This window comes from Acanthisitta chloris, unplaced genomic scaffold (genome assembly GCF_000695815.1).
Source record: "Acanthisitta chloris isolate BGI_N310 unplaced genomic scaffold, ASM69581v1 scaffold33462, whole genome shotgun sequence".
NCBI lineage: Eukaryota > Metazoa > Chordata > Aves > Passeriformes > Acanthisittidae > Acanthisitta > Acanthisitta chloris.
The window spans coordinates 22277-34173 of record NW_008661628.1 but is presented as its reverse complement, the minus strand read 5'-3'; the positions used below and the strand labels follow the sequence as shown (position 1 = coordinate 34173).

At 49.7% G+C, this 11897-nt stretch overlaps 1 protein-coding gene across 1 annotated transcript in view; it reads left to right on the top strand.

The window, feature by feature from the left end:
* Nucleotides 1-7381: 7381 nt before the first annotated feature.
* Nucleotides 7382-11897, top strand: part of TAT (tyrosine aminotransferase) — a 7509-nt gene continuing 2993 nt past the window's right edge. Inside the window, exons 1-8 of the mRNA XM_009070298.1 lie at nt 7382-7616; nt 7796-7900; nt 8683-8750; nt 9127-9285; nt 9466-9604; nt 10131-10183; nt 10475-10627; nt 11519-11647. Of these exons, the coding sequence (XP_009068546.1) occupies nt 7382-7616; nt 7796-7900; nt 8683-8750; nt 9127-9285; nt 9466-9604; nt 10131-10183; nt 10475-10627; nt 11519-11647 (1041 nt within the window). The remainder of the gene's footprint in view (nt 7617-7795; nt 7901-8682; nt 8751-9126; nt 9286-9465; nt 9605-10130; nt 10184-10474; nt 10628-11518; nt 11648-11897) is intronic.

Genomic DNA, 11897 nt, shown 5'->3' with positions numbered 1-11897 from the left:
CTCCGCCCGCAGGCGTTGGGCCCTGCGGCACCTGCGCACGCTTCACCTGTTGTCCTCTTGTAAACTCCGGTGGTGCTGCTCCGTTCCCTTCCGAAACCCCGGGCCCGGCCGGTTTTGTCTCTCCTTGCACAGCAGTGTCACCATTCCCTGCGTCGCCCTTCTCTGGACCTGCCCTGCCTCCCCTAAACTCATCCTGTGATGCGGGACTGCACCTCCACGCAGCGCTCGAGACGCTAGTGAGTGCGCGAGGAGTTTGCATCACAACAGAACAACTGCTTCTGCCTTGTCCTGGCACTGCACAGCTCTCGTGCCGCCCCAGCACAAAGACCCTTTGTCTCCAGTGGACAGTCATGAACACCTTGAGATCTGTCCTGCAGTGCGACTGTCAGGTTCCAGTTCAGCACTTGGCAGACCACGTTCAGGTAATTTTCCTTAGATATATTACCTTATATCTGTTCTTACATAACCTGACAGACCTCTTCAGCATCTGTTTGCTGGTGGCCACTTCAGACAGTATGATGCAGCCTTTTTACTGACACTAATGTCCTGCTGCTGGTCTGTCCTCTGGTCCCAGCAGGCCCCTGAGCACAGCAGCTGTCACCTGCCACTGAATTGCTGCTTTGGTTATTGACGGTGGCTGGAGCAAAGAGAGGTGTCCAGGATCTCACCCATGCACAAGTGTCAGCATTTCTCAGGGCTGTTAAGGACAGAGCTGATTCCGGAAAGGGAGAAAAGTAAAGAGCAGGACAATTTGGAAACACAGAGGGAAGCACAGAAAGCTCCACATCCAGAGCGAATGCTTTTATTCCAGAGTTTGGAAACACACTGACCAAGAGCGCTAAGCTTGCAAAGAGATACTTTAGTTGCATTTAAGCAAACATATTTTCAGGGAATCAGTTACATTGGAAGGTCTCAGACACAGTGCCTGAGTATGTGCCCCTAGAGATCCAAATTTGTTACTAAGATGCAGAAATACATTTAGTCCATCTGTAAGACTGGGGGCAACAGTAAGACTGTTTCACCTCTCTGTCCTTGCAGGAGCAACAGCAACAACCCTATAGATTGATAGAGTGAGAAGCCTATAAACTGCAGTACTTCTGCACTTCAGCGCTGTAGGAAATCACTCAACATTTCACCTGATTCCACACAGGACTTGGAGATCTGAAAACTCATCTTAGAATTTACTTAGTTTGAGGATAAGAGAGAAGTAAAACAACAGAGCCCTTGTTTCAATGTTCAGTTCAGATAGAGGGGACAGGAGTTGTGTGGTAGGCTGGGAAATGGGGAAACCATAGGAAGCTTACAATGAGGACTCTGGAGATAGTGCAGATGCTCCGCAGTGAGGCCATCGCACGCACCTTTTCGTCTGCATGTGTTGCATCACTCGTGTTCATGTGCCAGAGCCCAGGCCTCCTTGCTGCCGTGCATAGGATGAGTTTAAAAGCATTAGCAACCCTTTGTAAACTTTTAGGATCATGCACAGTGCTGTTTTGCTTTGTAGGGCTTTTAACTGATGTGGAAGGGACATGAAGAACAGAGTCAAATAATCCTGAGTCACAAGAAGGAATGAAATAAGTGTTCCTTATGCAGAGTGTTGCTGCTGGTCATCCAACAGCCTAAGCTGAAGCTTTTTTTGGATTTGTGTTGTACTGGAATTACTTGTTGGGAAGTACTGCTTTGTTGATTTGGTGACGTGTTCAGTGTTTTACTAGAGTGTTTGCTGCTAACAAGTGAGGCACAAACTTCAAGATATTGTAGAGCTGAGTCAATTCTATTCCATTTCTGTTGCTATGAGAACTCATTAAAAATGCTTTATGCAACTTCACTCCTGCTCAAAGTACCACAGCTGAGCTTGCTCGGCATCATCTTCTGGGTTCCTGTTCTCACTGCAACAAGCAGCAGTCAGCAGAAGAGAGCAATAGGAAGCCAAAGACACCAGTATTAATCTTCATCTCTGTTCTGGCTTCTCCTTTTAACTATTTTTTATAATTTTTGACTCTTTTGTTTCTGGCTGCTTCTTATGTAATTGCTGGGCTATACACTGTGCCTGGCCTGGCTTGCCATGGGCCAAGGGCTCTGACCTGGTTCAGCACCCTCCCTGGGAACGTGGAGGGTGAACGTGGAAGGAGCAAGTCATGAACTGCCTCATATTTCTTCAGCATGAGGCAGCTGGGAGGTGCAGCACAATCACTGCGGAACACCACAACCAGATTTATTGACTGTCCCACATAAATAAATAGTCGCAGGGACAATGAGCACAACACGATGATGATACAGCAGTACTGCAGAAAAGAACTGGAGGTTGTTGTGAATGACAAACTGAACTCAAGTCCACAATGTTGTCCTGTTGCGAAAAAACTAACATTGCTGGATGAATGAAGTAATTCTTCTGCCCCCCCCCTTCAGTGTTGGTTTGGCCTCCAGTCTTGTACGGTGTGTTTACAGAGGTGCGTGGATCAGCTGGAGGAGATCCAGAGGAAAGCAAAAGAAAGCTCTAGAAATACAGCCTGTGAGAAGAAGATTGACCACCGTCCTCTTGTTTGAAATAACAGGTGTCTGTTAACAACTTGTGACCTTGTTAATAGGGAGGTGTCTAAACAACTTGCAAACTTGTAAAAATCTGCTGTTAAGAGCAGCAAATTTTGATCTCCCTCTCTGCTGTTGGCATGGTCAGGAAACAGTGAGCTTAGTTTGAAGCAAAAGGGATGTGACTTAGACACCTCCAAAAAAAGACAGTATTTCTCTCCCATGCACCAACTCCATTTTGTAAGGAGATGAGCAATTGTTGCTGGAGCAGATGAGTCAGGCAGATGGTGTGTTTCCATCAGTGGGGCTCAAATTCAGTCATAAGAGGGACTGGCCTATCTGTGTGCTTGAGAGAAGGAGGTGCTGGTGCTGCACATGCCACCCCCTGCAAGATTGCAGTGTCACCTCATCCCACAAAGCCACTTTGCCCCTTTCCACCCCACCCCCATCCGCTGGTCACTGTCCCAGTAGCTCCAAGGCCATTGGGGAACAACTGCCACAACACATCATGCAACAGCTCCAGACTCTGAAGTCATAACTCAAACATGGGATATGCACTTACAAAATGTTTACCTGGATGTAAACAAACACAGTTCTGGACAAGGTGTTTCTCTTCACTGTGGCTGTACCCAGGAACTAGTAACATTCACACTTTGTGGAACATTCCTCTCAGCATCTGTAACTGGCCTTGCAAGTCTTTCATTGTGTAATAAATACATAGAAACAATGCAACAAACGGCCACAACATTCATGAGAAACAAGGAGGGTTTATTGCTGTTTGCTGTCTAAATGAGAGATTAACAATAAATTGGGGGTTTTTTTTAAAAAACAAAGGAAAAATCACATATTTGGTTTTTAAAAGTTGTTTGAAGTGGAAATGCAGAGACCAGAGGTTAGGTTACACACAAACCCCGAACTGGTTGGTGCTGTACCAGTGTCTGAAAGGTGCAGACATAAAGTGCTGGAAATGAAAGCAAAATATGAGGAAGTAACTGGTAAAGTGATTACTTACCGACTCTGGTGGATCTTTGTGCAGAGTTCCAGTTGGGTGTGTGTCCCTGGCACAGTGCACCCCAAATGGGTGCATGGGCAAAACTCTTCTGGTGGCTGACCTACCTGCAGCCTGACAGAGACAGGTTTGTCAGGATGGCAATGCCTGAACCTGTGCTCCCTTCAAGCAGCTGTTTGCCAGTCCTGCTTTGTGACTGCAGCTGGGCCTGGAAGAGGGAACTACTTGCTCTTGCTGGCTTGGTGTCTGTTCTGCTGCTGGAGCTACCTCTTCCACCACACCATGCAAGGGTGGCTTGGCCTATTTCTAGAACACAAAATGCTTAGTTGTGTTCATGTGTGTTAATGCTTCATTCCTGAAGGGCCCTGTGCACCATAAGAGGGGGGGACAGGGACTGCAGACCCCACATCTGGAGAAGGACTGAAGTCATGCAGAGAGGGGAGAAAGGCATAGTGATAGCACGAGAAACCCACTGATGCCATTGTACACTGCTGTCCTTACCCCTCTTCTGGCCAGGTTCTCAGCCTTATGTAACTGGGTCTGTCTGTGTCTCCAAAGCCACATTTTTCCCCCCTCTTGGCAGCAGACTTCCACCGTGCCCTCCCCTGAACCCCACTCTGTGTGCAGTATGACGGGTAAAGCTCCAGTTGCGTCAGTTTGGGGGTTGTTGCTAGGCAGAACATGCAGCATTGTCCTTGAGGCCTCCCAATGCCATGTTTAACCCTGCCAGGGCTGCAGCATGGCAAGAGATGGGGCCAGCTGGAGGAAGCAAGAAAATAACCCACAGGTTCTTGGAGAGGGCCTGCATGGACTTCTGAAGGTCAACCACATCAGGTTTCAGTCAAAAGAAGAGAAAATAGCCTGAAACTGTGCAGCCCTCAGCAGAAGACAGCCCAAACATCTTCAATATTTTTCCATGAAGTGTTTTTGAGAGGAGATATTCCTTGTCCAAAGGCCTCAGTGGTGGCTGCCTGCTCTCCAGGCTAGGGTTGGGGCCCCTGGCCAGACTTGTTGGCTGCACCCCACCACCTCCCAGCCTGCCTCCAGCCCAGAGTCCCAGGCCCCAACTGTGGCCTCAGCAGTGCCCATTGCAGTCCTGTGGCCAACAGCAGGTCCTGGCCGCCCAGCAGCATGGGCACAGCCACAGCACTGAGGGACGGGCCCACTGCTTGCACCTGGGGAGATGCAGCCTCACCACTGGGGGTAGTGAGTGAGCATGGATTGAGTGCTAGTGGTCCTTCTTTTTCCCACTCAGGTGCAGGTGTAAACAGGTACAAACCACAGTGCTGCTGGACTCTGAAATGAAGGCATCTGCAGGCTGTTTGCCTGAGGATCAGCAGGTCCCTCTTGTCCCTGAACAACTGTTCAGTCTCTGGTGATTTGCTGCCATGGCAATAAGGGAAGACTTGGAGCAGCCCTTGGAAGACAGGCAGGGTTCAGATGCCTCTCATATCTCAGGCCTGCAGGAATTAAGGGACAGGAAGGCATAGCTTCCCTTCACTTAGCAAAAAGGGGCGTTCTGGGAATGGTGTCATCTGTGCTTTGCAGTACCATCAGAAAGGGAAGAATTGCATAATTTCTGTTGGCTGCCATAATTATGAATTTGCTTGGGTCTTGCAGCAACCCCCAAAAAAAGGAAAAGTCAGAAAACCAAACCCATGACAACTTGAGCTTCCTTTAATCCTTCAGGTCCTGGTGGCTCTAAAATCTTGGCTAGGGAAGTGCCCTTTTCCCTTCACCCTGTGGAAGATGTTTCCTTACTATAATGAAGCCACAAACTGGCCTTTCTTAGCTGGTGCATTGGGAGCCCAGAGCCTCTGAGGTCAGGACAGACTCATGGCTTCCTCAGGCTTTAGGGTCCATCAATCCACCCTCAGTGAATTACAATGTGCTAGGGCTGGAATACCTGGACTGTGCAGATTTGGTCCCAGCAGTCTTTGTGGACTGAGGAAAGTGGTGCCAAAGGGTGGCAACCCAGGTACACCAAGGAAGCCAAGCTGTGTCCTGTAGGACACCTCCAGAAAGAGTTAACACACAGGCATGTTCCAGGTGTTTGAAATGATCAAGCTACAAAGGGGAGGAAGAGGTCGTTTCTGGGTGGAGAGAGCAGCCCTCTCTGTGAGCCAATGGTTAAACGATTCAGTCCCAACGCCCAGTTTTGGGGCTTATTTCATGGGCAAGAATTCGCAGGACTTTCCTCTCAAGATCCTGTCCTGGATGAAAACTGGGGACTGGACCTCTAAGCTTGTTGGCATCTCCTTGTCTGCGCTGTAGAAGGTAAAGTGCTATGCTCTGGTACCTTGCTGAGTTAAGGGGAGAAGTGGGGACATTTTCCCTGGCTGCTTACATTGAAAACATCCATTGAGTCTGTGTCTTCAGCTCTGCTTTTCAGGAGAATCAGGTTGCAGGGTGGTGTGAAGGATTTGCTGGGGTAAACTGTGTGTTTGGTGCTCAGGCTGGCTGTTGAGCCGGAGATATATGGCTCATTTCTGGGCTTGATTTTTTATGCACATTATGTACATTTCTTCTGCTGCCTTTCTTCTGGTAGATAGGAAACCTAGAAGGTATTAGCCACAGAAAAGCCGAAATCTTACTTATATCAGATGGGGTTGCTATGAACGGTACTGCTGGCAGAGTAACTGCAGCAGCATGGTGCACCTCTAGGGGCAAACCTCACTGAAACAGTGAGAAATTTGTTCAGATAGCAAATCCTGCCTGAACCAGGCAACCCTTTTGGCTCAGTCTCTGCAGCAAGGAAGGGAAAGCTGTGTTGTGAGTATCTGCAAGTGTGTAGCTAAGTAACTACCATCAGGAAAGGGGCACTGTTCACTGAATTGCCTTTCAGCAGAGCTTTCTGCCTTTCAGAAAGCATAAGCAGCTTGTAGCAAAATGACAGCGTAGTGTGCCAGTATCAGCAAGAATGGATCTGGTGTATCAGGAGGTCTCTGCTCTGTGTCCTGTTCCTAACCTACAGTTGGAAAGCCCTGGGTCATCAGCAGTTCATAAGGAAGACTTTTCCTCTCTGGGTCTAGCTTGTGCTCTGGGTCTCTTGAGTTGGGGTGTGTGAGTCACTTCTGTGTCCATTTTAGTGCCTTAAAGGCAAGTGTTCCTCTGCCGTGCCACGCTTGTTACTCAGCCTCTGGGGCAACTACAGGCCCTTTGCTTGGGGCAGTGTTGCCTGCCAGGTTTCCCTCTTGGCCATACTACTCTTGCCCCATTTTCTAAGCATTGTCTTTTGATCTAGGCTCTCTGGGCTGGGCTGTTACTCTGCCAACAGAGGCTAGTGTCTAACCTCTGTTCTGCCACTGCCCAGTGCATCCTGATAACATCGGACAAGAACTACCTTTTTGGCAACTGAGGTTTGATTTACAGTGCTGCATTTCTGTCTGTAGACTGAAGGAACATTCTGGATGTGAACACACATAGTGGGCTGGTCCTTGTGGCTGCAGTTTGAGGTGTGAAGGTTGATAGCTGGAGGGAGGAGAAGGGTGATGTGGTCCTTTTGTCAGTGAAATATTGAATCTGCAGTCAAACAGTGACTACAACATGCTGCTAACTCTTGGCCCCTGGCTTTAACAGGACCATGCTAGGCAGCGGTGCAGCTCGCATAGAGCAGTGTCTTTATCTTTCCCACTGTATTGTGCTCTCACTTTTTTGTGGGGTTTCACGCCATCCAAGCGCCAAAGAGAACCCTACTTGCTGCTGATGAGCTGTCCATAGGCAGCAGGTAGAGTCTACAGCTTTCAGAAGTTTTACTTTTTGGCTGCATCCCCAAATGGACAGCTTCCTTGTTTGACATGTGTTAGCTAAGCCCAGGAAATTCACTTTGCACTGACAGCTCACAGGATGGACTCGTACCTGATCCGCGTGAACGGCCATGGAGATCATGCCCCTATGCTAGATGTTCATCTCAAGAGTACTGGGAACACCATGCCACCAGCGAAGGCGAAAGGCCGGAAGCCAAGATGGGCTGTCAGGGCTTCTGAAATGTCAAAGAAGACTTTCAATCCTGTCCGAGCCATTGTAGACAGCATGAAGGTGGAGCCCAACCCAAAGAAAGCCATGATCTCCTTATCCTTAGGTGAGCATAGTCCTGTGTCTGAAACCTCTGGGTATTGGGGTCAACTGTGTGTCTGGCAGGTTGCAGGGCTCTGAAGCACAAAGTTTGTGCAAACACTATGGGATAAACCAGACAATCACACAGCTCTGTGCCTGTCACAGAGCAGTGAGAACTTTCCTATTTTTTCACTCTTCAAAAAGGAGACCCAACGGTCTTTGGGAACCTTCCCACAAATGATGAGGTCACACGGGCTATGAAGGAGGTTTTGGACTCAGGCCGGTGCAACGGTTATGCTCCATCTGTTGGTAAGTTGACAAAGCTCATCCTATGAGAGTTGGGTGGAGTCATATGCTACCTCCTACCCCACAGCAGGTGTATGAAGCCCACAGACATCCTTCCATTGGCACCCTGCTGCTGTCCTCACCAACAGTCATTTGAACACATAAGCATGTGTATCCCCCAGATACACCTGAATGTCCTTCCCTACATGAGCCGTTTGAGGCTCAGAGTTCCTGTGGAAGCTGTGTTTGCTGTCCCAGCTATTGGAGTAGGCAGAGCTTCAAGCAGCCAGAAGGACTTGGGAATGTGTGTCCCTGCCATTGGTTGCAGCCAAGCTCCTTGCTGATCTGCCTTGACCAGAACTCCCGTTGGGTGCTCTGACAACATGAGGCTTTTCAGCAGTTAGTGCCAGAAGTGTGGACAGAGCTCATGCCTGCCTCATGGGACCTTCCAGGCAGTGACAGGGAGGGCTGCCCTGGTGCCATCACTAAACACTGAGGGCTGTGTCATCGCACTTGGCTCACAAAACTCCCTGGCTGCCCTCCACCTGCTCCTGTCTGTTCTGTCCTCAGGATGTGCTGGGGCCAGATTCTGCCTCCTGGCCCAAGGTCTGGCATTGCTCTTGGCCATCCTGGCTCAGCCTCAGGAGCTGCATGGTGTTTGGCCACACAGACAGTGTCTGCTGCCTTGGGACACCACCAAATGGGCTTTCCCCAGCTGGGCAGCAGCTGTGAGCCTTGGAGGCTCACAGGAAGAAGGAAATGGTCTGTAAAAACCTCCCTTTCATGTTTGATACCTCTTTCCTCAGGCTACCAGTCCTGCCGGGAAGCTGTGGCTGCATACTACAGCTGTCCAGAGGCACCACTGACAGCCCAGGTACTTGCCCAGCAAGGTGCTCCCACTGCAGCTCAGGCAGGGCCCTGCTGCCTGTGCCCAGACCATGGGGCATGGGGGCCCTGCCCCAGCTCTCCCTCCCTGCCCAGCTGCAGGACTGAAGGCTCCACAGTGGGCCTGTCCCACAGTGGCCTCCTGCTGCTCTCATCCCTGCCCTGAGCCCTTCTCCTCCACCCTCCTCAGGAGGAGGCTGGGCTTTCCAGCTGTTGGAGTCTTCCTGCTTTCTGTCAGGCTCTGGGGCTGTCCTCTTGGCTGAGAAGCTCTCACCTGGCAGTGCCTGGGTGTTATGTCCCTCCCACATGTCTGGGACACTTTGGGGTGGCTGTACTTCTCACTGACCTTGCTGTGCTCTTTGCAGGATGTCATCTTGACAAGTGGCTGCAGTCAGGCCATAGAGCTTGCCTTGGCAGTGCTGGCCAACCCAGGCCAGAACATCCTGGTGCCACGGCCTGGCTTCTCCCTCTACAAGACTCTGGCATTGTCTATGGGGATTGAGGTCAAACTCTACAACCTCTTGGTAAGTGATGTCAGGTCTGGAAAGGACAACTTTGGCATTTCTGCCTTTCAGAAAAACCCTGGCTCTACCTGGGAAGTGCATGAAGGCAACATGAGTAACACTGGGTGGCCTGGCACACCTCACTTTGTGTGGCAAGTCCAGATCCTCAGCTGTTACTTCCCCTTCTCTTCACCTCACTAGCCAGAGAAGTCCTGGGAAATTGATTTGGAGCACTTGGAGTCTCTGGTGGATGAGAAGACAGCTTGCCTCATTGTGAATAACCCGTCGAACCCCTGTGGCTCTGTGTTCAGCAAAAGCCACCTCCAGGAGATCCTGGCAGGTGAGCCTGACCGTGTGTATCTGGCACATGGTTGTAGTCTGATATGTGACCACATTGCCCGTGTTTCAGTCACTGCAGCACCATGGCCCAGTGCTTTGCTTCTCTCCTTGTGACTGACCCCCGCTCAGAAATCAGGGCTTGCTTGGTGTAAGAGTGTCTTATCCAGGCAAAAAACATGCAGAGCACATGTCTTCCACAAAAACCTCTATGTGCCTTGGACTGCTCATTTCTCCACTCTGGCTCTGCAGTGGGATCATTCACAGGAACCCTGTGCTTCCTGAGCCTTGACCTGACAGAGGCAGGGCTGTGCTGCCAGCCTCCACAGACTGGAGCAGAACTGGGCTCAGCCAGGGCAGGGACCTCCAGTGGTTAGGCTTTCTGAATGAACAGTCTGTAGGAGGAAGATAGGTACCCTCTGCCCTGGGACAGAACTTCCCTCAGAGCCCTGCTAGGCCCTACAGCAAAGGGCAAACCTGTTCCCATGGAAGACACAGGGTGGCCGGGCTGAATGCCCTCTCTCCCACAGTGGCATCAAGACAGTGCGTGCCCATCCTTGCTGACGAGATCTATGGAGACATGGTGAGTGTCACTTGCAGTCCTTTGCAGCCCTAATGCTTCCTGTCCTTTTTGATCCACCTAACCCTTGGCCATGGCAGCCAAGTGTCCAGAGGTGAGGGACAGCTCCTTTCCTCTTCTCAAATGGTTCACTTTTATGTGATTGCACTTACCATGCTCATACCGTGAAGCTGGGAGCTTTAATCATCAATTTCCCATCACTTCCCTGCATCCCTTCTTGTTAAGCCTCATGCACACACCCACAGGCCCCACAACAAGAGCTAAGGACAGCCCTAACACAGTCTCCTGTCACAGGTGTTTGCTGACTGCAAGTATGAACCCATTGCAACCCTGAGCACCAATGTGCCAATCTTGTCCTGTGGTGGCTTGGCAAAACGGTGGTTAGTCCCCGGCTGGCGGATGGGCTGGATCCTAATTCATGACAGGAGAGACATCTTTGGTAATGAGGTGAGAACTGCTGAGTGATGCTGTCATGGCAACAGGCTTGCAGCATCTTCAGTCTGTGGATCACCAGGTGTTTAAGTGATACAGGCATGTACTGCTCTTTTGCTCTCACATGGATGTCACCCAATTGTGCTCACATGCTTTTCTGCTCCTCTAGCCTCTTCATGTCCCTTCCTTACTCATCTGTTCCCAGACATGGCCTTCTACCCACATCTGCATTGTAGCACACTCCTTGTCTATGCTGCTTATTCACACATCCCTTGTCCTTTTCATGTGCTTCTAACTTCTCAAATAGCTCCAGCATGCACTGAAGGTATTGCATGGCTTATCCAGTATGTTGAGCCCGTGTGTAGTCTCTATGTTCTTTTACATGGTTTCTCTTAAAAGTAAGAACAAAGCACCTTGCAGTGCTGCCAGTGCTTTATCTGGCTATTTTTCAGCTGTGTTACAAGAACAACCATCTACTGCAGTGACCTTTCCACCTAGAAGGCTCTCTGCAGAAGAAGAGGGAGAAGAGAGGACCAAATGAGTGAGCAGAAAAGCTAATGTTGATTGTCCTTATCTGGCTTTGAAAGTGTGGATTGTGGGCTCAAACTTAAGGGAAATGCAAAGTAGTATTTGGAACAGCTCTGACTTTGTTTGTATTAGCTATATTCCAGCCTGGTTCAAGTCAGATTGGGAAGCTTTACAATCTGCAGCTGAGGACCAGAGAATGACACTGTAAATAGACTGAAAAACCTGGCATGTAGTCACGCAAATGTTCCTTAATACTCTGTATGCTCACTGAAGAGAGGGGTGTGAACAGCTGTAGAAATACAGAAAGTGGGCCTTGGAGCTGTTCCTTTCCTTCAGGAAAGCATCATCTGAACTGCAAATGTCACAATGTTTTCTCAGATCAGGGATGGCCTTATAAGACTGAGCCAAAGGATCCTAGGACCCTGTACAATTGTCCAAGGAGCACTGGAGCGTATCTTGGACCGAACACCACCTGAGTTCTACCATAACACTCTGAGCATCCTCAAGGTAAACAGGCTATAAGAGAGCAGCACTGTTTGTTCACAGATTGTTTGGAGGGAGTCATATCTCTCTAGCTCATTATCCTTCACCACCCCACTTCGAGGTGCAATTTTGTCTGTGACTAGGAGAGCTAAACGAATCAAATTCCAGCAAGATACATGGTAACTGGGGCAGAAATTCTGGCTGGGATAAATTTTGTGCAGCCCAGCCCTGAAGCTGGAGCTGCTGACTGAGGGGATGGAATGTTTGGCACTGA